Consider the following 26,038-nt stretch of genomic DNA (forward strand, 5'->3'; position numbering starts at 1 on the left):
AGGCAACTTTCCAGTTTATCAACTTCTGCAACTTTAATCACTCACAATCACATGAATACAATAAATAATTTGGAAAATATTTGTGATCTATCCCAGAACAGACAGATAACAACTCTCAGCTTTTGTATCCTTCAACGATCCAAAAGCTTATTTACTGAGGTGAAGATTATTTCAGTCTTGAGGGCTTGAACTGAGTCAGGCTTGTTTACTGGGTAAGTTCATCCAGATAAAGTGGACCTACTCCAAGCCACACATAGCACTTCTGTCCAAATTATATCAAAACAACCACGTTCATTTTAAGAAAAATCTGACTGAAGTGCACCAGACTGATTGTCCCCTAGCGCTTTCTAAATAACTGTGGCAACATCAAGTTCTGGTATTCGTGCGTTTGCCATCAGGATTTGATCATTGTATCATCCCAGAAAGAATGTAACCCGTAGTATAAGAAAGAGCACCTGCATAATGATAATGGTCCTGGTAAGATGTGGAGCACACAGGTTACACTGGGGTGGGGAAGGCACTGGGGACCAGCACAGCACCAGCACAGAGTGGTTATGAGGAAATGCATTGCTGAGCAAACTTATTCCAGTGTTTGTATTGTTCAAAGCATTTTCTGATGGAGGAAATCCTCAATATTGTGCAATAATGGGCTTTAACTGGGCTTCCAACCACAGAAGTGTATGTTTCAGAAGCTGTATTTTGAAAAGGGCACTTGAAAATATGTTCAAATTTATAGTTTCTTTTAAGAAATTAATGAGGATTATTTTCCAAGGTGTTCACGTGAAGCCACTGATAAAACAACAGCCAACTCTGACGCCTATAGCCCCTATAGGGAATGCCTGTCAAAATGTGCCATTGTCGAGCATCAGAGTAAGGCACTGGCAAGTTAAATTTGTTTAGCATGTGCCAAGAGTCTCAAGAAACCAGAACTGCTAATGCTATGGATGCTGACTTATCAAAGGAATGCAGCTACATCCAAGAGGATTAATTTTACTAAGACATGCTTATAGTTCTTCAAGCTAGTTAGGCATTATTAGTGCCTTTATTTTGAAATGGGCACTATTCATGTTTACAGTTTGGCATTCCTCATTTGCTGTGCTCATCATAATGCTTTAAAAGTTATTCTGAAATTGATTCCTTAAATGTTTTTGAGATGAATAATTTCAAACTGAAGACTAGATACCCTCTTTCATATATAATCCTAATGATGCATTAGGAGCAATGTACTAATTTATGAAATAAAACTATCATGCTGCACTTATTAAAAGCTGGCCCTTACCTTGGACTGGAAAATTTGAAGAAGCTTTTTTTGAAAAAGTTGGATTCAAATAAGATGATTTTAGATTTGTATTGATAATATTACAGGCCAATTCCAAACAAAACTTTGGTCAACTTTCTTGTGCAGATACAGATACTGAAATGCTAATCCCTAAACTTGAATCCCTGGAACCTCCTCATCTATGAACTGTTGTGTTGCAAATTATTAACTGAATACTATGTTCTGGAACTTTGCAGCTGTTTTACATCATTTTATGCAAATGAATTGTAGATAAAATATGCTAGAATATTAAATGTTTACTTGAGGTAATAGTTCTGTTTGTTCAGATTGAGAAAACTAAAGATGAAGTTAATAGTGCATTTTAAAAACATAGGAAGCAAGAAAACAGGTTTTAATTATTATTTGGAATAAAATCAATAAGCAAAAAGACCTGGAATAGAATTGTAAAAGATTGCTGTAGGTTGCTGCATGATACATTAACATACTAAACTGTTTGGAGTGTGACACGTTTTTGACATCAGAATTAAATAGCAGTGTAATTAGTTAAGTCATTTTAGTGTCATCTGCTCAGTCAGTTGCCTACGGGCTGGAAAAAAATGAAGTAGTATAGCCAAAGATACAGAGGCACATCCAGTGGTTCATGATTCAATGCTCCAAGTCATGGAGAGTGCGGACCAGTTTTAGGTCCTCTGATACCAGACATGTTGGTGAGATGGTTTGGGTCCCTGCCTTGGTTTGGTTGGAGATGCTCAGCCATGGGTGGTGTCCTGTTTCCCCCACCATTGCAGTAATATTGGTGAGTGGAGTGAAAGGGCTGTTTGTGGTCTTTCTGAGAGGAATATCACTTGTTGTGGAAGGATATTTTTTCTTTTTTTTCCCCTTAAGATTTTTACCTTTTATTTGGGCTATACCAGTGAGTGGAACTGCCTGCTATCTTTGCCTACTCTGGGAAGGCAGCTTCCCAACAAGATTTGTGTGACTGCAGTTCTTACACGACACTACCTTGTTTTGGAGCATATGTGGGACTTTGAATGACCTTAGACTTTTTTTTTTTTTCAGTTAAGTACTGTAGTTCCACCAGTTTACCAGGTAGCATACATGCAAAAGCAAAAACCTTATGGTTACCCCTGAGATTTAACTATCAATTAGGTCATGTATACACGCAAGAAAATTAAGGGAGAAATCACAAGCAATAGCATCTTTATTTGTAAAACAGAGTAGAAGTTGGAGCCTCTTTTTTAAATATTTAGAATTTGTTTATGTTGTTCATACAGGAGAGGGATAAAGGGACTTAAAATCTTTAACCTTTTCTGCACCTAGGACCGCTATATCTAAATTAAAATACAACAACAACAAAATGTTGCACCATCACTTCACTCTCAGTGATGGTACTTAATTTAAAACATCATGAATTTCAAGGCTGTGATACAATTGTGAGACTTAACAATGCTTCTTATATTACAGTCAAAACTCCCAGAGCTCCCATGTCAAACAATCAGCCAAAACTCAAAATGCAGCCAGATTAGCAGTGTTAATCGCATTGTCTGTTATTTAAATTACAAGAGAGCTGTGCAGGGTGTGGGGGCTGGAAACTGGATGCCTATGCAGTAATGCCTGTGCCCAAGGATGGGACACATAGGATATGCGGTTAAGTGGGATATTGGTATTTACAGTCACAAAAAACCCACTACTTGTAAGGCAACTTTCCATGTCAAATGTGTAACTTTGTAAACCGGGCTGGTTTCTGTGTATGTTTGATGTGTGTCTGATTTTAAAAAGCCTTCTCTGCTTCACTTTTTGGTGGTGGGATCACTAAGGTCACTGAACATCTAATATTTGGGTTGTAGGACTGTAATGAAATCCCTCCTGAATTCTCAGGGTCAGTCCTGTGCCCAGACTGCTGCAAATGTGAAGGCAGGCACTGTAAATGCAAATAGGCATATTTGTTGTGATTGATAGCACTATGGCACTAGAAATTTATTCTGACATTTATAGCTTTAAAAAAAAAGTAATTCATGTAGCGATTTATACATGAGTATGCCTAAATTTAGCTTCCATTCTGTTAGAATCCAGTGGTCTAAAGCTGTAACTTCAGATCAGAAATGTTGACCCGTGAGGACATCCCAGATTCCTTATTGACAGATCCAGAGAGAAAAATTTCCCTTTATCACATATGGTATGTAGTTCAATATTATGGTGGAAGGTGACCTTGTAAAAACATGTCAATGGGGAAAAAATGCTGTGGCTTAAAGGAGTTCAGCAGCACTGAACACCAGGTCACTTTTCTGTAGATGCGAAATATGAGTTTGGAAGGCTCATTTTAATCCTCCTCTTTTAAAGTATGTATCCTCACACTTTTGTCGAGGATGTTCATGTCGGGGAAGGATTTTAGAAAGAAGGTCTGTTTTGCTGTCATGCTAAGGTCCTGCTGCTGGGTCAAAGAGGACCAGGTCCCTGCGTAGGCTGCCTGGATGGCAAGGTCCTGGGTGTATGAGGAGGGGCTGCAGAAGCCAGGATCCTTCAGGAGACTGAGGAGGAAAATTAATGATAGAATCCTAGAATGGTTTGAGTTGGAAGTAACGTTAAAGATCATGTAGTTCCAGCCTTCCTGCCATGGTCATGGTCACCTTCCACTAGACCAAGTTGCTCAAAGACCCACCCAGCCTTGACTTGAACAGTTCTAGGGAGTGGGCATCCACAACTTCTCTGGATAACCTGTTCTAGTGTCTCACAACCATCCCAGTATAGAATTTCTTCCTAATATCTAATCTGAATCTCCCCTCTTTCAGCTTAAAACCATTGCCCCTCATCCTGTCGCTATAGTCCCTGATAAAGAGTCCCTCCCCATCTTTCCTGGAGGCCCCCTTTAATACTGAAGGGCTGAACAGTCCCAACTCTTTCAACCTGTACTCATAGGGGAAGTGCTGCAGTCCCCTCTTCTGGACCCAGTTCAGCAGATAATTACTGTCTTCATGTCCCTACTGGTCAGAAGATAGAGAAGATAGAGCCAGCTCTTCTCAGAGGTGCATGGTGAAAGGACAAGAGTCAACTGTGATAGCTTGTGACATGGCAAGTTCTGATTAGATATAAGGGGAAACAAAATTCCTGAGAAGCTGGTAACGCACTGGGGCAGGTTGTGCAGGGAAATGACCTTCTATCCTTGGAGATTTTCAGATCTGGACAGGACAAGGCCCTGTGCAACCTGATCTAGTGGGATCTGTGCTGAGCAGGAGGCTGGACTAGCTGACCTCCAGAGGTGCCTTCCAACCTAAATTATTCTGCAGTTCTAAATATAGCTTGTGGGTGTGCTAAACTTGAATAAGGCGTGATTAAAATTATATTTAAAGCTAGAGCAGGACAGCCTGGCAGTGCTTCTGGGACCCTCACGCAGCACTTCCGAAAAATACAGATACGCACACAATTTCAATGAAAACTGAATTATTCTGTAGCATAATGATATCCCAGCTGAGAGTTACTTAGCCTAAAATCATAACCATGTCTTGGGGGTGTGTGTGATGCTTAGATGTGCTTTGTAATTTTCAGGTTTAATTCCGTGGGTCATAAACTGAACAGCTGAAAGGACAAGGCTTCTATTTCCCATTCTGTGACATAATTAAGAGATCTAATCTCTTATACAGCTGACCTGAGAATAAAGACAATACATTCCCAATATTCTGTAGATCTTCCGTATAGTAGAATACCCAGTTTCTAATTTTTAATTTAATGTATCATTAATAAAACTAGGCCAATTTTAAGAGAGTGTCTTGATTTAAAGTTGAATTTTGGGACCATTATTTTCTTGTGAAGTGAATGCAAGAATTCCAAGATAGGAGAGAGGGAATCTCATTAGAATAAAAATATCTGTAAAATGATTTTAAAAGATATTGGAGGAGCTTTTTTTAATGATTAGAACAATTCCAAGTTTTAAAAAGCGACATTTATTTTATAACATTTCCTAATTATGTCCATACCTCATCATATATCTAATAAATGGGTTGATACATACCAGAGTTTAGGATTAGCATATAAGCATTAAAGCCTTTGAGTAGGTCTGAGTGTGTTTCAAAGGTTTTGGATCAGTGATTTTAGGGCAAAATAATTAAACCTTACTTATAATTCTACCTTGGCATAAATGTAATCGCACTGTTTGGAAAGGGAACCTAAAGACTGAATGAAAAGCTTTCAGATTGATTGTAATTAGTTTATTTTCCCACCTTCTGATAATTAACAGACCAAATATGGAAATGGAATACGTGTCACTTTGCTGGAGGGCCCTTGGGGGACTGCTGTTATACTCCTATAGCCTCAGGCACATAGGCTGCTTATCTGGAGGACAAGAGATTATTTACTGCAATTTCCATTTACCCTTCAATGATAGCCAGGTGGAACTGGAAACTGGAATTGGCCTAATCTGTTTGTAAATAAGTGTTAATTACATCTATATAGGTATAATGGTGGTAGCAGTCTGTCAGTAGTTGGGCTGATGGCATGAATTAGGTGACGGATTTGACCTGCAATTGGAAAGAATGTTAAATAGAGACTTAAAAGAAGCAAATTGTAAAGCACAGCAGAAAATATTCTTGAGCTTGAGGTGCAGGGATTCTGCTGCTTTCTTAAGTGCCATACTGAATTCACAGTGTATGAGTGGTGTATTTATTAATGAAGATAATATAATAATAACTGTGTACAGAAAAACTCTAAGGCACCATCTCGACCAACGAATATTTTATTAAAAAATATTAGATTTTTAGATAATCAGTAGTAATCATGGAATGACACAGTACTGCTCCTTTTTTTTTTTTTAGCCAGCATTTTGGTCACTTTTTATTATTTTGGTTTGGAGGAAGAATTGACAACAAATGCAAAATTACTTTTTCTTATGAGAAGAACATAAATAAAAGCCATTTTTGTTGCAAATAGCAGGGTGAAAGGATAGGAGGCTGCCTCCTGATTCAGAAACACTCATCTCAGCTGTTTCTCAACTCCAGAGAACCTGTTACTCTTCCCTTTCTGTTGAGATCTAGTAACTGGTGAGTTTTGCCTTTCCCCTGGTAATTCTTTACCTTCAGGGCAGTACCCGCGTTTGCCACTGTTTCCCAAGTGTTCATATGCAGAGGTTTTCTATTGTTGTTACTGGTTTAGTAATAGTCTGGAAATAAGAGTTTGTAACAATGGAATACTTATTCAGAAAGAGATTTTCTTCTTCTATTGCCTAATTTTAAAGCTAGGAGATTAAAGATGTTTCATATTTATTATACAATGCCACATAGTGTTAATTCCTGCCCAGGAGCAATGCTGAAACCCTTATAAATAATGTCGTTGCGTTGCATAAAATGTATTTGCATGTAGTTTCATACATAAGGATTTGGCTAGGTGATTTTGTTTGGGAATTTCTAACTTTCTTTTCATTTAACCTGCATTGCTAATGGCAGTAGCATTTCAGTAGACAAAAGCTGGCATAACGTAGGCATACAAACCAACTATGATCCTTCCTCCCAAAAGTTTGTGGTGTTACACTAAACCAGTCGAGTATCTATGAGGGTGTTTGACTCTATAAATGAAAGTATTTCAGTTGATTTCAATCCAGCTGAAATAATGCACTAATATTTTTCATTCTTTATTGATGTTCATAATGGTGTAGACGTTACTAGTTTGAGCATCCAAAAATATGAAAGGCTGTTAATGGATTCATGTCCGCAAAGGAAAAGCCAAGAAAAAGACTAAATAGCTATTAATTGGGATAATTCACAATTAAAAGTTCATAATTTTGTAGAGGTACTTGAAGGGGGAAAATAGCAGAAAAAGGAAGAAAATGGGTAGGGACAGTGCCTTGCTGGAATAATGGACTGATACTTGCTGCTGAAGTGTTGCCAGACCCCTGGTGTTGTTAGAAAGTCTGACTTCCCAACAAACATAATATTTGTTTAAAATGACTGCACACAGTTCTTGAATAATTTTGGTGGGGTTAGAGAGCTGTGTTTTTCTTTTCCTAATGAAGGACAAGATTTTCACGTGTTTACAGGGCTCCCATGCTGGAATCACAAAAAGCATTGATAAGGAGGCTGAGGAGAGCTGGCAGCTGAGTGACAGTGATACCTAGGAGATTCAGACATGGTTTGCATTGGAAATAAAGAAACTCTCAGTCCCAAAAAAAATTCTAAACAAGCACAGGAAACACAATGAGCAGCTATGCACTCAGGTTTGGATTTATCTCATCTGACTTCAGGTGTCTCAGCATTAGGTGTTTGGCCTGAGCTAGTCCAACCTCGAGTGGAAAGGAGGGACTTCCAGAGGACCTTCTGTTCCAGCCCATAGTGGTGGTGGTGAACTTCATGGTGGGAAGTTTCTGTCTCTTTTATTTTAGTGAGAACCTACTTTAACTGTTTTTTTAATTTTTGATGCCTTGATTTAGATGAGGTGACTCCCACCCTAGAAAACAAGGAAGACTGAATGTTTTATCCAATCTCTGTATTTGTATAAAGCTTATGTTTTCTTAGAGTGAAGAACTGAAAACATATTTCTTGGACAATTACAATTGCTGCTGAAAAAGATGCCATGTTAGCCTTCATCATAGACAGTGCTTTGGAGATATAAACTGTCTAAAAGGATTGTCATTATGAAATCAGTGATACAATGCATCGTGTTAAAACCTGTCTGCCTTGGGTTGTCAGCATGGTGTCAGATGGTAGAACTGTGACATGATGGGGGTCATCAAGCTGTATGGCTTGGGGCAGAAGTGCATGTCATTCCCATTTTCCAGACTGAGATTCAGATCAAACTTTTCATCTCAGTGTCAGAGGAGGGACTAAAATTGAGACAGTGCTGGAATATTCAGTGCTTAGGGATACAGGAGGGTATTACTAATGGAGCAACTTAAAGAGATGGCGCCGATTTGTGATTGACAGTATGAAAAATGTTGTTAGAATGACTGAGTCTGGAAGCTAGGTTAAATTAAGGGTTTCTGCAAGTCATGGTGGCTAATTTAGAGATTTATGCTTTTGGCACCTAATGTCTCACTGGCTTGTGTAAGCAAGTTGGTTAATCAGCAGAGAGAAGCACTTCCAGAAGATGTCTCATTTTGCATAGCTAAATTAGTTGTAGCTAAAATTATGACAAATGTAAGGATTGAATTGCATTGTGGAACTGCTCCTAGTCCTCTGCTTATTTAAAATGTTAGCCCTTACTTTGTCCTTTTTCTAGCTCTTATGTAAGAAACACTATTGTTGAGATATTTCAGTCACATCCTATCAATTTTTCATACCCCGAGGACCTCATCAGTCTTTTCACAGAGTTGGATATCGTGTTTTGAATATGAAATTGATATTCACTTCCAGCTTGGTCAAAATAACTTTATTAGACTATGCTTATCTTGGGTAGCTGTCTTAGTGCTATGTTCACATCCATGTTTTAAGAGACTACCCAGAAAAGCAAAATTACTATTTGAAATACAGGCCTGTCCCTACAGAAGCACTATTAAAACCAAAAAGGTTTTGAAGTACAGATACTGATACTGCTTAGCAGTGCAGAACAATGAGTCATACCAGAGCAAATGTTGATACCATTCATTACAAAGCAGGTTTGTCCTTTTTTTTTTTTTCTTTTTTTAATTCAGTGAAAGCAGCGCTGTCACTCTAAATGCTAGAGAGGAATGGATGTCATGGAAGAGTTTTTTACTATCTGAGTCATCATTTACTTTATGAGCGATTGGATAGGGGAGCAAACTGCCTTTGCTTGTGTTCTGTTGTAGAAATAAACACTGGAAATGTGCTGTGGTAGCACGGATCATTTGCTCTTTCTGTGTGTCGCATTAAAGTAAAGCTGGGCTTCTCTCTCATTAAAACCAATATTTTTGTGTAATACTTTGGGAGCAGAACAGAGCCAGATTGTGCCCTTATGCTCCTTTGGTATATGGTCTGCAGTGGGGATAAATAAAAAGAGCTCCCATGTTTTGCAGCCCTGCAAAACAGTAAGGGAGCCTCTCCTCCTCCAGCTCCACAGGCAGCCCCAGGGCTGGTGGAAGTGTGAAGAAACTGACTGTGTACTGAGGAGAAGGGAGGTGTCCAGCAGAATGATCAAAGGTGGGGAAAGGAGACATCGAGGAGGGTCAGGAGGGAGGATTTGTGGGAAAATGGAGAGATATTAGGGATAAGTAGCACTGGTTATAAGTAAGTTGGCTTCTGGGCAGTGTCCTCTGGCCCCAATCTGTCTGTCCTGTTGTCTTCTTAAACTGTGTGTGGGTTTGGTGGGTATGTGTGGGGGCGTGGGACTGGCACTCAGCCTTCCTACTGGCTGCGTTCCTACTGGAGGCATTCCTACATCCCACGGTTCCCCAGGTTTGGTTAGGCATACTTCATCCTGCTTCTACATAATGCCACCTGGCCAAACAGCAGTCATCAATGCACAAGCAAAAAACATATATAATATAACTGATCTGGGATTCTGGGGAAGTGGAAGGGAGCATGAAGTGGTTAAGGATGAAAGGCTGTGAATACAGCCTCAAAGCCATGTGTACAGCAAGAAGGGGATGCGGCAAAACATGTAGGCAGCGTCACAGGCTGAGTCTGTGAACCAGGACAGCCACGTCAGTGATGGCCCAACAGACCAGCTCGCATTCCAGTGGGATATAGGTCAAGGAATAGTATCCTACATAATCATTGTTTTAGTAATAGCATCCCACGTGATTGTAGTCTTAGTAGGTTATTATTAAAGACTTGAATCAGTAGGATTATTGGCAATTGGAGCAGCTTGCAGCCAGATGCAGATGCTCCCTATTTCCTTCCCTTGAGTGGAGGAGGAGTGACCCATATCTGCCCAGCAGGACTGCCAGCCACAGGGATTCACTGTGATTCACTAGATTTTTCTATGTCAGGGACAGAGAGAAAGGTTTTTCTAATGCTCTTGCAAAGGTAGCTGTTGTTCAACAGGCCTTGGCTGCAATTTTAGCTCAATTTTTTTACATGGAATGTGAGGAGTTACCAGGTTCAGTCCTAGTGAAACTAAAAACCAGTTTAGATTGAGAAAGTACCTGAAAATGGTTTATTTTGCTTTCTTTTGTATTGACTTCAAAAGCTTTACTCCAACCATATTTTACAGTTTCCACCCAAACAGAAATGATCTTCTGAATCACACTTCTCTTCATGCAGGGCAGCATTTATACATAGAATCATAGAACAACTCAGGTGAGAAGGGACCTCAAAAGATCACCTGGTCCAGCCTTTCCTGGGAAAGAAAACTTAGATTAGATTATCTAGGATCCTTTCCAATCACATCTTGAATACCTCCTGTTGATGGGGATTCCACCACATGCCCAGGGAGGTTTTTACACGGAGTGATTGTTCTCACTGTGAGCAATTTCTCTCTTATGTCAAGATGAAACCTTTCCCAATGCAACTTTTACCCATTGTCCCACGTCTTCTCCATGTGGTCCTTGTTAGGAGGACCCTCTGTCCTCCTTGTGGCCACTCTTTAAATACTCCAGTACTGTGATGAGGTCCCCCCTAAGCCTTCTCTGCTTCCTTCTTTTCCAGTTAGTTGGACTAAGTAAATACAGGCAATGTGAAGACTGTGGCAGCTCACCCTGATGTAGCACTGGGACCAGACCTTGGCCGTTGGGTGCCCTCACCTTCTCTAAACTAAGATCTTCATGCAAAAGCAACCTAAGTACAGAAGCTGGATGGGGACTAGCAGGCTCCAGCATCCCCCCCCGCCAGCACACTTATCCCACTGTTATCCCCTCAGTACAATGAACATAATTTGTCTGTTTCAACCTTGTTGAAATCAAGGGAGCGAGTCTAACATGGCATTTGACATTGTGTTTTCATCCATCCTTCACTTAATTGCATTTCTGTACATTACCTGGGAGCAATGGTGTGTGATCTCTTTCTTTTATAAATAAGACAGAATTTCATCAGATGATGTTGCTTCTTACCCTTCTAGCTGCAGAAGGTAAATATAATGCTTCAGACCAAAATGATTTGACTTAAAACTCATTCTCTGTCTTAATAAGGTGGCAGGTTGCAAATAAAGCAACCCAAAACTCTGTCAAAAAATGTGTTGTGTAGATAGCCCAAAAATGTATCTGTTGGCAGTAGAACTGTTAGTTGCAGAACTCTGCAAGAAGTAGCACAGTGGATGTAGGCTCTGGGATTATGTTTGTGTGAATATAACACATTTCTCCTAAGAATATAGTGTTGAAAGATAATTGATTGCAGAAATTGTGTAGCCTGCATGTGAAAAGAGAGGCAATGTGCTGATCTGTCTGATGGGGATGAAGCACAATTAGATCTGTATGTGTGTAATCGAATCTAAGGAGAAATTCTCATACTGTGACTGACTTCACCAAAGTTAATTCATTTACACCTGTTAAAAGTAGTGTCACTTTAGAACCAGCACTTCAATAGCATCAATACCTATATATATTTCAAATAACTGTATAATTGCAAATGGAAAAAAAACCTAAACAAAACAAAAAAAAACAGGAGTTCAGTTTTAAATGGTAATGTAATTATTTAAGACATTTTTATATGCCATAAAGAATCTTCAAATTATTGTTTGGTAAACTTTTTCGAAACACCATTTTGTATAGCATTAGTGGAAAGTTAGCAAAGTATAATTTAATAAATGATTGGGGGTGAATCACTGAGGCTGGGCTAGAAAAATGAATAACTTTTTTTTTTTTAACATTAGTTAATCTTGCTTTTGCTTTTTGCTCTTGCTATAACAAGCAGGCATTGTTATTCTATTTGTATCAAGGAATGGAAAGAGAAATGAGCCATGGAAATTTGTTCGAAACTGTTTTTCCTCAGTTCCAAATATTTGCTCTTTCCCAAGCCAGGGAATGTGCTTGTTTCCCTCCTCCATTCAACAACACAGATAGAGCAAATATCAATGTGAAGAGTGATGCTGAGCAGGGGTGCAGTCTGGTCAGAGCTACAGACTTGGAGGAAGGAAGTAGCTCTGAAATGCCAATTTCTGATCTAGGGTCATGGCTCCCTATAGCTTAATTCCCTAAAGATGAGGGGACTGGCAGTAATATGGCTTGAGTAACCGGTGAGGGTGCTAGAAGTGATTATCAGACAGCCAGGGAGCTAAAGAGCAGTAATATAAATAGAGTCTAGTGGGTTTTTTAATTGATTCTTTAAATTTCAGAGCTACTTATGCTGGAACTGAGCAATAAGGAATATCTATTAGTTTGGATATACTCCCAGAAAAGAACAACCACAAACCTTTCTGCTTTGTTTCTTTTTATTTAAGTTAGCTCAGAGACATCATTTCATTTAATTGCATATGTTACTGGTAATGAATTGTCAGCCTTTCCCCTGTTTCCCTAAGGTTAACTTTCTGGTAGCAATGAGTAAATTGCTAAGATCAAAATTTGGCTGAACTGAGATCAGAAATTAATGCCGTCTTCCAGCTGATCAATAGTCTTCCATCCAGATCAATAATAGTTTTACTGGTGAGCTTCACCAAGAACAAGGTGAAGATCAACAGCATAACATTTCTGATGATCACTCCTTTTTTTTCCTTTTTACTTTCAAATCAGCACTCTGCAGTTGATGAATCCCTCAGTGATCATCAACCAAAATGAATGTATTTAAGTTGGCATTGGATCTGACCTGCTGCTTTGCAGCTACATCCCTTTATAGAGAATGGGATTTGGAAAGCAGGCAGAAAAATGTTTTCAGGCATGGTCATTGTGGGCTAAATGCAAGGATTAAAGTGCTGGAAGTCAGGCATGTGTGCAGAGGACACAGAGCTGAAGATGAGGATATGTCTGAAATCCCCTCTGCCCTCTGGGACAGTTTTGTTGTTCAGGGCTTTACACTTGGTATTCACAGTCCAGACCCTGACCCCCATTTCCTTGCCTTTGTGAACCTGAACAGAGCTGTCTCTGCAAAGGCCGGGATTGGACTCGCAGATGCTTGAGCCTTGAGTTGGAATTAGCAGTTGCGGTTCCCTTTTGCATCTAACGGGGTTAAAATAACCTTATCTGTTTTTCCGTTTGCCCTCATCAGGAGATTACAGACAATTTTCTTTGCAAAGAGGGGTTTCTGCTTGTGTGTTTGGCCATGCGTGCCTGTCCTGGTGGTGCCACGCAGCAGAGATGATCTGAGCTGCATGACCTCGCAAAGGCAACCTGACCTCAGGAGGGAAAGCTTCCAGCAGATATGCCAAGAACTTTTAAAGCTCTCTGTAGTCATGTTTTCTTGGAAAACATGGAAGATAACTCTTCAAATAGAAGATCCTCAGATTTGCTGAGTGATACTGAGTATAAGCAGTCAGTACCCCACCCTTTCACAAAGGTTACAAGCTACAAACAGGCACCTAAAACTGCTTTACTGTCCGCTATGTATGGAAAAGGGGAGGAAAATAAAGGCACTTTCTTGCAGTCCTCTGTGGACAGCTGGGAAATGAGAAGTGAAAAATCAGCTCATTCTGCCTTTGGACATGCCGAGGAGCAGATGTGAAAAGGAAGTTTTCAGCCTTGTAGCTTTGGATTTAACGTGTGCTTCAGGTACATGAATCTTCCTTAAATAAAATCTTTCGTGTTTGGGGGGGATGTGGTGTGTATTCTTTTATTTTTCTTTATAAGACACCTCCAAATTTAAATTCTGAAATTCTAACTAAAGCACATGAGAAAGCAGGTTGAATGTTTTTTTTCTAAATAACACCCAACCCACATTATAATTTCATAATCTTGCACAGTAGGTAGCTTGTGATTGCAGAACTCTGGCAATGTCTGTGCAACTTTCCAGTAGAGAGTGAAACAATGAAGGTCCTTTAAGTCTGTCTAATTACTTAGCTGATACTTCAGTTTATTCTCCATTTCAGCTCTCAAAATTCCTATTGATTAAAAATCAACAAGGATAATTTTCTGTGTAAAACAATGATTAATTAAGATCTGGAGATTTCTTTCTCTTTTTTTGTGCATGTAACATCAGCCCACATGGAAAAATCCATCTTTAAAAACCTGCTTTGTGCATTAATTTATTCCCAGAAGAAATATGCAAAAATGATCTTGGGGTCTTTGCAATGTCCATTATCTCTCTTGCACCATTCACGATCTCCTAAATGTCAAATTTATATTGCAGTTTAATTTCTCCTGTATTAAAGGATAGAAATGAGCTTTTCGAAGTTTACGCCTGCTATGTACAATTTTTAGCCACACCAACCGACTTCTATTGCCTTATTCTGCTTCTTTGATTTCCCTCCCATAAAATGCCTGGCTCAGATTCTGTATTTTATCTCAGCAGTTCTTGTTACAGTGCTGTTTCTGTTGCAGCCAGGATTCCTTCCCTTAATGCAATACATCCCATTATCCTGTTCACTTTCCTCACTTACCACCAGGTATTCAGTAGACAGCTTAAATTCCCACTCTCACTCTGAAGTCCTTTCTCTGATAAGTCCCTTGTAGGACCTTTTGAAAACCAATACATTTTGTTAATTGCTTGCCTTACATGACAGATTTTCTGCGCTAAATGCACGCATCAGCCTATAACTTCTGCTTAAGCAGGTCTTTTCTCATCTGATGTCTATTCCATTTGTCACTGGCCATCCCTCTCGCTTTCATAAAGTCAGTAGATTCCCTGTGCAGCAGGTTAATTTCTGAAGGTGTGTGACGTGCGGTACCATCGCTGTGGCTGCCATTGTCCCTTCGCCACTAATCAGACCACATCCCTTTACCATTCGACTTATGTCACTTTCCAAATCACTCTCTGGACATGCCTGGTGCTCTGTCACCTCCTTATGAGGCAGGGTTGTTTGTTTTGAGTATTTTTAGTCCTCTAAGAATTTTATTGCACCCTTTTTGGGTTTTATTTACCACTTTTTCCCATTATAAAATCTCTGCTAAAGGTCTGGCAGACTTCATGTTTGGTTTCTGCTTGCTATTTCATGTGTACAAGTTTCTGAAGAATACTAGATGATGCTTTTATTCAAGTTGAGGAAATAAAAGGGGATAATGCACCCCTCAGTCTGGATCTAGGTCTGCTGTAGAGAGGTTCCCCCAGGAGGAAAAGGCTGGGAGTGGGAGAAGTTCTGGTTTCATTCATCTGACTCGCTGGCCAGCAGACAAGGGCTGTCATCACAAATTTCAGGGCTGAAGGGTGCTCTTTATTTCTGAGAGATAGCAGCAAGGAGAGGACTCATGACCCAGTTACCTCTGGAGCAAGCGCAGCTGCCTGCTTTCCATTAAGCAGAGCTCAGATTCGATTCTCAGCTCTGATCTTACATTTTGAATTTTACAGCTTCATAAATATGCAGTATTTTTAGTGTCTCATACTTCAGTGCCTTGTTCTAAAAGAGCCCACGTATTGTTATTTTTCCCTCAGTTGCTTGTATGTGTGTCTCAATTAAAGATTACCATGTATACAGCTCATTGCTGTACAGGTGATAAGGAATGTTTTCTCATGCGTGGACTTAAGGATGGAAGAGTTTGAGAGCCATAAGTTAAATTCAGGCTGTTGCTGAGCAGGACAAGTCTCAGTAGGGTCAGAATCACTGAGGGCATGGTGTCTATGCAAGTCTATTGCCAGCAGGGATGCCAGTGACACGAGAGGCTGGGCAGAAAGTTGGAAGACATGGGTTTAGTTTTAGAGACATCGTTTATCCAACTGTTACCTTGTTAAACCCTTACCCTTTTCCTGCTCATTTTCACTTCTGCTATGGGTTTGTCCTTCTTATTTGGATCACAAGTGCTTCAGCAGTAGTGCCAACTTTGAACACAACCAGTAAGTAATAAACATCAGTTCAGTTAATAAGCAACGATAGTTAAATCATAGAATCATAGAATGGTTTGAGTTGGAAGGATCCTTAAAGATGATCTAATTCCAAGCCTCATTCCTTGGGCAGGGACACCTCCCACTAGATCAGGCTGCCCAAAGTCCCATCCAACCTGGCCTTGAACACCTTCAGGATGGGGCAGCCACAATTTCCCTTGGAAACCTATTCCAGTGCCTCACCACACTCATTGTGAAGAAATTCGTCCTTATGTCTAGTCTAAATCTGCCCCTCTCCAGTTTATACCCATTGCCCCTAGTCTTATCACTGCAAGCCTTTGCAAACAGTCCCTCACCAGCTTTCTTGTAGCCCCTTTTGGGTACTGGAACACAAACATCTGTTTCTTAATTTTATTTTCATCCAAGTGATTGCCAAAATCTGTATCATTACATATAGACATATACTTAATTTTATTGCATTTGTGTTTGTTTGTTTAGGGTCATATTATCCTCAATAGAAGATCTAAATAAACACTAACCTGGATCACAACCACTCTTAAGGCAAAAAGAATGTGAAGCAACACTAAAGCCAGTTTTTGCAACTTAGGAGGAAATATATCTTAAAGCATACTGAGAAAAATATGTGAAATATGATGATTTTGTGTATTTTCTGGGATTTTCAAAGTAAAATTCATGAACTACAGATTGTTTATGAAAAGTAAATTTCTTAACCTGTGTTGAGACTGAACTCTGTAGTCTTTGTTTGCTATTAAACAGTCATATATGCAGTTAGTTGGATAGAGATTCATGAAATCATAGAAGATCCTCAGTTGGAAGGAATCCACAAGGATCATTGAGTCCAACTCCTGACTGCATACATTTAGGCAACCTAAAATTTAAAACAATGCACAGATCCCAAGCAATATGGGAATTGCTGTGTGGACGCAGGTACATACGTGTAGTATACAGCAAAGTCCCTGAATCTCAGATGTTGCTTAGCTCTGATTTTTAAAAACTTCTGGATTAGAAAGTACTTAATATTTTATTGTGAAGAAAAACATCCACATTTTTCCACATTTAATAAAATTATTATTTTTTCCTAAACATTTTCAAAGACAGGCTGTGGGAAAAGCTCAATATGGGTCTCGTGAGCTGCTGTGAGCATGTAAGAACAGAAGCAGGGTTAGAATGTATACTGTCACCTTCAGTTACTATTGGCATTAACTTCTACTGGGAAGAGAGAAGTGACTACACGGAAAAAAAACCCAGGGGTTAGGAACAGATCTGAAATCTTTTAAAAATACCATTTACAACCAATGGTACCATAGGCTATAATTTGCAGCCAACAAATCCATTTGAGAGTGGCCTAAATTCATTGCTGAGCTGTCTGGTTGATGTTTGCAAAGCCGTCACTGAAGGTATTGACCTCAGTAATGTACCCCTGGTGGAAAGAAATCAAAAACAGAGGATGTGCAAGGGCGTTGCTGGGGCTACCAGAACTTCACTTGAAGTTGTAAGAGGAGTCAAGGGCCACATCCTTTTATATAACAAGGGCAGTGTGCTGTTATTAGCTCTAAAACAGGGGAGTTGCAGGTGTTTGGCTTGTGTTGATTTGAGATACCACGTTAAAGCTATACTGCTTTCTGGGTCATTTGCTGCAGAAGTGTCAGTAGGTACTGTCTGGGCTCTCTCGCCTGGGTTGCCGCCACTGCTGTCTCTTGTCACGCGGCCTTAGTCAGTCCATCACACTAATGAAGTGGAATGGTCTCCTGCTTTGTGCCTGTGAAGCCTGTGACTGGTGGTGGAGTTTCACATCAACATCATCAAAACTCTTGAATTCTCCAAGTGAGATTTCTCCTTTGCTGTAGGCAAGCCATGAGACCACAGGGAAGGCTCAAGGATTATGTCTAAAGTTGTAAAAACTAATTAGTAGACTATATGACTGCATTATGAGCATATAGCATCAAAATGTGAGTTACATAGCATTTAGCCTTGAAAAGGAGAAAGAGCGAGCAGGCTATGTTAAAGTGAAAGCGCTTTCACTTTTCCTGCCTATTAATTTACATTCCTTCAGAGCGCTGCTGTTTAGCAAAGTGCTTTCTGCATTTCTGCCAAGCTGAAGTAGCCACTGGGAAAAACTAAGTAGGCCAAATCCTGCAGATATCTGGAGAGCTCAGCCAGGGTGGCTGATGATGATCCAAAAAAGTCCGGGGATGGATCTGGCTTCACACAGACAGCGGAACAGTATTGAGTAAAATAAAATAGTGCCATAAGGTTTTAATGCCAAAAGTCAGTTGCTGCAAGATAGCACATATATAAGAATTAAAAAAAATTAAATAAGCTCATTGTTTTGATTCAATGTGCAGAACCTGGGATCTTCAGATCTGCTTTCTCGGTCTCAGACCATGTCTGCCAGAAGCTATTTAAAGTTATTGACCATGTCTGGCATGACCCAGGACAAGGGTGTACCCATCATATGGATTTCAGAAGTCAGAGCTCCTTGACTGTCCTTAGAGAAATGCTAATTCTGTTTCCAGTAGTCATTACTGGACAAACAATGTTTTATTTCATATCCATTACAAAATGTAAAGACGTTTTCTGTAGGTAATAAACCAAAGGGAAACATTCTGAAACTCGAGGGAATTCCTGATTTCTCCTTGAGTTGACGGGCATTTCTGTAAGATAGACAAACTGTCGGCTGTTTCTGGCTTCTCATCATGAAATATTATCAAACTGGATCATAATTATATGTAGATGCTTTTGAAGCATTGATAATTTTTGTTTAAAAAAAAAAAGAATGAAGAGCCTCCACCCCCTGTTTATATAGCGTTTATAACAATTCACCCATAGTGAGCTGGTAAGAGCTTAAAAAACATTCATAAGAGCTTCACTGAGCTATAAAACTTGCCCTTTGTTCTACAGCAATAAGCAATTCTTTCTCAAAGAAAAAAAAAAGCAGTGTTTCAAGCTTTGTAAAAAAACCAGGTTTTATTTTGGATGGCAATTGGTAGATACTAAACTTCCTGTGAAATGTTTGATATTGGTAGAGACTTACGCTTCAACATATATGCAGACTGGATTGGTTCAACAGAGTTTAATATGATTCAGTGCAAAATATTCTTCAGCCTGCATAGCAAAGTGAACTTAGTGTGCAGTGCTACAAAAACTGTGTTGCTTTCACAGCCCTCCCTCAGCAGCATCAGAAGCTGTGGTGACCTGTTTTCACATTTACACCCCTGACTAATTTCTATTTGCTGAAAGAAAGAATAAGTTGTTTCTTTGATGCTTTGTAACCAAGTAGGCAATGGCTGGATAAAGGGTGGTCAGTGCCAGAGTGGGGCAGAGTGTTTTGGCTTCTGTGGAGCCTGCAGGGAAAAAAAATGATCTGCATTGTGTAAAAGGGAGGTGTGATCCTGCTCGTGTCCCTGCAATTTGCTCCACGTTTTGCCAGTTTGTTCTGCAAGCCAGCAGGCTCTTTTCCAGTGCACAAACCACATTACTACCTTCATATAAATTTAGTCCAAAGCATGTAAGTGCTACAGGTTTTAATTCTCGTGGGGCATTCACATGATAAATGGGCACGCAAGCATTGCTTTAAATAGATCAACACATCGCAGTTATTCCAGTGAAATGCAGTCCAACTCCATATGAGCAATCAGGGGAGAGATTTTTGGCAGCCAGGTTTCTCGCTGACAGCCTTTCAGAGAGACATGCTTACAGCATCTTCTTCTGATATCAGTGCTGTGCCCTCATGCACCAGGGAGACACAAGAACTGCCTGGGCTGGGGGAGGATGGTTAGAGGGGTTTCCCGCTTACCTCAACCCCTATTTTTAATTTTGTGGCCAGGCAGTTTGCAATTTTTCTTTCTCTATCCCTTTTTCCCGAAGTGCCCAGCACCATCCCGCAGTGCCTCTGGAAGGTGACATCTCCCAGTGCAAACGTGGCCATTGCTGGCATATCCTGCGTCCGGTCTCTCTGGAATCCTGCCAGTAGTGGCCCATCTTGTGGACGTGACAATATTTAGGCTTCTCCAGGGCTGGACTCGCCTCCTGCCTGTGCGTGGGTGCTGCAGGAGTCATCTGACCCCTGGGCACATTGGTGTTGGAGCATCCCCGTGACAGCACGCTGCCACAGCTCCTGCTCCCCCACCGTGACAACAGAGCTCCCCAACGCAGGTGGGACACGCAGCAACGGTGCTTCTGGTGGCACTTCCCCTCTCGAAGGGAATTCACGTGGGAATGCCGGAGGATACAGGTACAGTGTGATGACTCCACATTTTGGAGAACTTAGACCTGAAATTACTTGTTTTTCATGCAGAGCTGCGATAACTAAATCACTGGTACTGTCATGAGAATGTGTTTATGTGGAAATGCAGCTGAGTGGAGGAAGACGGATAAACATTACTTTTTAAATTATGCTTCGTATTATTTTAATTATATGAATTATGATTTGGAAATTATAATGATGCTGATACTTAGCTGACAGCTGAATTTGAAAACTTTCCTCATTTTAGTTAATTTAAATTGACTTTATATTAGCTTGTAATGAAAAAAACCTATTGCTTTATGCCGGCATATTGGAGAGCTGTTGCTGTATCTTTTTCATTATAATCTTGCTAAACCCATACATTGCTGCAGTAATGTTCCTAAAATTCAGGAGAGGTTTTTACTAACTGCCTTTGGATTTGGTAACTGTTTTATTACAGTAATGAGGGCAGGAGGTTAGCTTGTGCTTGTTTATGTGACATGAATTTTACACTGAGCAGATGGTGAGATCTGGAGCTTTTGTGTCCTGCGTGCTTGTGCTGCGCTGCATCTCTTATGCATGGTTTTATTCGCATTCTGGTGGATAACAACTCTCCTTCACCTCTGATCCCATCTGCTCTGTAATTAGCAGTAAAAGCATAGGTTGGCTCAGTTGTGCTGTATGCTTGCTGTCCTGTATCAGCTATAGGTTTCTGGTTTGATTATGATCTGTAAGAAGTGTTGGAAAAGGTATGAAATCCTTTCCTCAGTGCCAATGGAAATGTAAAAGTTGCTATTTGTAAGGAGTAGAAGCAAGTGTACATTTCAAAAAGGAATGTGATTCTTGAACCACATTATTTTGTATTTTTGGACCATGTGAATGCATTCAATTAAGTAGAGACCTGTTGACATTAACATTTATTGAATTTATTGAATTGCCTGTCTTACGGTATAAGAAGTAAAGAGAGAAGCGGCAATAGCGCTTTGCTGTAGGAACCACAGCAGAGTTCTTGGAAAGAGCAGTGAGCATTTTGGGAGGGGGTGGACCCACTCAGTGCAGAAAAGCTGCGTTGGGGACACAAGTGAGCTCATGTGCACTGTCACTGGGACATTTCAGCCCGCTGGATGGCCAGCTGGAGGGTTCAAGGGACTACATAACATGGACATTCAAAGAAAAACTTCTTTAGCTTTCCCTTTATTCTTGTGATCTTCTGCTTTATTATGAGATGTATAGAAGAAAAGGTATTGTATTATAATGACAAGGCACTCTAAAGCATGGAAATATGGTTGAAATGGCTTTTAACAATAGCTGCTAATGGAGGAATACAGTAAAACAGGCTACGCTTAACATGCTATTTCAGAACATCTGCTCCTAACACACCTGATGCTGGGCAGTTTTGGTACCCATCCATTTGGGCATGTGCGCTCTGTCCTGTCCTCGTGCATGGCCTCTGGGAGTGCACAGTCAGGCAGGGCTGAGGTTGGGAATTGCTCTTCCCTGCTGCTGAGTGTGGTTGGAAAGGTGAAAGAAGAAGGCTTGTGGAGTCCCTGTTTCACAATCGCTCCTGTGGAAGGCATCATTAAGGTCTCAGACCCCCACAAGGCTTCATAATGAATCACCAGTTCTTAGGAAAAAGAAACCGAAGGCCCTTATCTAAAGTAAATTTATAGCTCACACCCATGTAGTTCCCTGAACACCGTATGTATTACCATATTACTTATTACTGTGTTATATTATTTTTTACCCCCACGTCAGCACTGGAAGAATGCCTAGTCACTGGATTTTACACAAAGACATAAGGCAGGGCTGGAGCAGCGGCCAGCTTTGGGCACTTAAAACCAGGAATAATGCTTCATGGGATACTTAAAGAAAACACTTGAATGCTTGTTTCCTTTGCTTTCATCTGTGTGTTTTTAAATCCAGTGCTCAGGGTTTTGAGTGAAGTGACTGAAAGAAGGGTTTGGCAATAAAACAACTTGAACGCCAGTCTCTAATTCTGTTCGGGTGCTGCAGCACTCATTTGCGTCTCACTTTAATCCTGCTCAGAGAAGATTGCAAATTTAATTCCCTTCTGGGCTTCTGTGAACCACACCCTCCCCAAATCGCCTGTTACAGCAGTTCAGCAATCAGTACTTCAGTCCTGTTTCTCAAATACTTAGCTCGTAAATGACATTTCAGTCTCATATTTATTTATTTTGATTTTCAGTAACCAGCTCTAGCTAGAAAGATGAAAGCTTTCAGTGTCAGCACAGAGATAATTTTCTGCTAATTCCTTCATGCAGAATAGTATCTGTTATCAGAGCTATGCATTATTGGTTCAGAGTTGGAATGCGGCCTGTCTCTTTGTTGAAAAAAATGAACATTTTTATGAACTTAACATCTGATTGGTAATTTTAGATATTAATTTTTTTTCTCAAACAAAATGTTGCTATCTCACGAAGCGAATGTAATGGGTTGTGTAGAAGGGCTGTTTCTGGTGAATTTATAGATAAGCCACAGTTGCTAAAGAAAACTGATATAGCTTTTCTTCTGATGGAGAGTGGCTGTTGAAGGCAAATGACATTATATTTGTCTGAGCCTGAAATGGAAGGCCTCCACTTCTTTAACTCAACCTCAAGAGCAAGGTGGAAAAAACGCAAAACGGAACACAAACAGAACAGAGGAGGTGACACCCCCAACCTCTTGCATTTTCTTTTTACCATTGCCAGGTAATTTTGGGAATTAAAAAGACTTATTCAGTAGGAATAAAATATTTATTGACATAAATATTGTCTATCCATTCAAATTACATCTTAATTTAGTTCATAGTACTCTTTGAAATGTTCATGTGAACAGAAATGTTCACAGAACAGAAAGCACCCATTGGACCCTGTGTTCAGCTCTGGGGCCCCCAGTATAAGACAGGCATGGACCCACTTGAAAGGGCCCAGAGGAGGGGCCATGATGATGATCAGGGGCTGAAGAACCTCTCTTTTGAGGACAGGCTGAAAGAGTTGGCCCCAGGGAGACCTTATAGCAGCCTTCCAGTACTTGAAGGGGCATACGGGAAGGCTGGGGAGGGGCTCTTTATCCGGGAATGTAGCGATAGGACAAGGAGTAACAGCTTTGAGACGAAAGAGGGGAGATTTGTATGAGATATTAGGAAGAAATTTTTCTTTATTGGGATAATGAGGCAGTGGAACAGGTTGCCCAGAGAAGTTGTGGATGCCCCATCCCTGGAAGTGTTCAAGGCCAGGCTGGGTGGATCTTTGAGCAATCTGATGTAGTGGAAGGTGTCCCTGCCTATGGCAGGGGGGATTGGAACTGGATGATCTTGAAGGTCCCTTCCAACAAAAAAACATTCCATGATTCTAATATTAAGTTTTGTCATTTGACCCTTTGTAATTTCAGACTTCTGTATTCACTAAGAGCAGTAAATGAAGAGCTGAGTTTTCAGAACAGGGCTAAATAATGTGGAGTAAATGGGATATGTGGTTTTTTTTTTGTGACCGTATATTGAACAAAGCAGGTGAAAATCTTTAAGCCTCGTATTTGAGGTTTGATTCAAGATTAAATGTATATTCTCAAGCACGAGTCTTCTTCAGTTCTCAGTACTTGATTTCTAAGCTCAGTGGTGGCTTCTATGGGTCTTTATGCTAAATTAAACCAAAAGCAACCAAAGTGGAAAAAGCATTAGGACTGTGTCGAATTCTGCAGTTGTGGCCATATGTTTCTTCATCAGAAGAATCTACCATGAAGATTTTTCTCATTTGGCTACCCGAAGCCTGATAGCAAAGGGATTTGTCATCCTCTGTGTGGATCCTAGGCAGGATCTTTTGCCAAGGTTTGGATTTCCCACAATGGTTTGCTCACAGCAGAGGGAAGATGGCAAGAGAGTAATAACATTTTCCATCCCAGGCTCTGGAGTGGAGCATGACCAGGGATTCACAGCTTTTCTCCCTTCTGCCACCTCCATCAGCTTGTCTTGTGCTGTCTCTATAACACTCCTGTATCAGCCATATCTCATCCTCAACCCTGGAACCTCATCCTGGTCCCTGCTGCTCTTAAATCGTACTTGGTCTAGCAATACCAAAGGAGCTGTGTTTATTCAAAGGGGGATTTTTTTTTTTTTGACTATATATTGTGGATTTTCATGAATCCAATGTACCTTTCACAAAGTCCATGTCTGTCCGGCTCCAGCCTTTACCCTGAAGTACTTTCAAAAGCAAGGTGCTATGCTTTCTTTCTAACATGTGAACCCAAAATGTTTTATGCTTTCCTTTTTTTTTTCCCACCATTATAAAAAGCTTAAACAGTTTGTCTGAATTTTTCCCTAAATAAGCGAGCTGAAGAACACCAAACATGAAGAAAATCAATATAAACAGTTGAAGTTGCTGAAGTTATAAACACACCAAAATAATCATTCTGCAGTTGCCATAAGGTTAATAATGAGTGATACCACCGTCCTTCTTCCTCTATGATATTTAGAGCGAATGAGGAGTGGTGTCCCTCAGGGGTCCGTACTGGGACCAGTGCTGTTTAATATCTTTGATGACATAGACCATGGGATTGAGCGCACCCTTGGCAAGTTTGCACAAGACACCAGACTGAGTGGTAGACATATAGTTTCTCAAAATTGTGTCAGTAGTTGCAATTTCAACATAAAATACAGTGTTTTTCAAATATTCAAAATTAATCTAATATATAATGAATGACATAATTTTGTTGTGCTAGATGAAAGAATAAGTATTTAAAACTCTTCAGAAGCATAATTTCGGAATGAGGCTAAAGGCACTACATTCCCACTAGGGTTTTGTGTGAAATATTGATTAGTTTAGTTTTGAACTGAGAGGAAAGCAAAATAATTATTCCATGCATATTTTAAATATGTTTTGTGTTACTGTAAGATTAATGGAAGAATTCCAACTGAAATACTACATCTTTCCCTTTTTAATTTATTTTGTGGCTGAGTTGTTTTAGTTGTTGTTTTAAATTCTAAACCTTGATCTAGAGACCTGAAGAAATGTAAGGTGTAATGTTGCTCTGCCTTGTAGCTCTGGACGTTGAGCTCCGCATCCACCGTGGAAAGCAAAACTTTCTGTTTTATTCCACTTTGAAATAATTTTCAATTTTGAACAATCTTCACAATTCAAAAAAACAAATCTGCAAACATTTTCAGCTTTCTGCTGCTTTGCCATAAGTGCAGCATGAACTTCCAGGTGCAAGAAAATAAAAAGATTAAGGAAGTTACCTCTGGAAATGTGGCAGTATTCTTACTGTAGAGAAAGGATGTCTGTTGAGCATGGAGGGCTGCCCTCAGGGCTCTTCAGTGGTGTGTCTGGGTGTCTCTGGCACATGCTGTGTGCTGCGGCTGGGACACCTCATCCAGGTTACAGACCTGCCCCTGGGATTTGCTGCGGTGCGGTACCATGGTTCTCTACGTGCCTCTGCGCCAGCCGGATACTGATACCTCTGGAGATACGCTGTTCAGAAAACTTTAGCCATGGGAAGAGTCAAGCATGAAAAAAAACAGTCAAATGTTTAATCATTCCAATCAGAGTTTCGTATGCAAATATAACTTTTTAGGCCAAAATGTTCTGGGCACGGTCAAATCTCTTTAATTCAAACGTCTAATGAATTAAACACTACAAATTTGATGCTTGTTAGTAGTTTTGGAGAGAGCAAAGCTTCTTTATCTGTAGTTATAAAAATTTAGCTGCTACTCTGCTAAATAACTCAGGAAAATGTTTTGGTTTCTGTCAGGGCTGATTCTTTTTCCGGGTGGGTAGTTTGTTTTGGGTACGTTACAATAAAGAT

The 26,038-nt window shown here is 40.1% G+C and overlaps 1 protein-coding gene across 13 annotated transcripts in view; it reads left to right on the plus strand.

Moving 5' to 3' along the window:
• The window catches only part of ABLIM2 (actin binding LIM protein family member 2), a 156,265-nt gene that overhangs the window by 14,638 nt on the left and 115,589 nt on the right, over positions 1–26,038 (plus strand). The window contains exon 1 of one of the 13 annotated variants that reach the window (XM_054066428.1): positions 19,747–20,251. The exons of the other annotated variants lie outside the window; for them this stretch is intronic. Coding sequence (XP_053922403.1) covers positions 20,236–20,251 — 16 coding nt within the window. The 5' untranslated portion in view covers positions 19,747–20,235. Of the gene's footprint in view, positions 1–19,746; positions 20,252–26,038 lie in introns of those variants that run through there. 13 annotated transcript variants of the gene reach the window in all.

This window comes from Cuculus canorus, chromosome 4 (assembly GCF_017976375.1).
Source record: "Cuculus canorus isolate bCucCan1 chromosome 4, bCucCan1.pri, whole genome shotgun sequence".
NCBI lineage: Eukaryota > Metazoa > Chordata > Aves > Cuculiformes > Cuculidae > Cuculus > Cuculus canorus.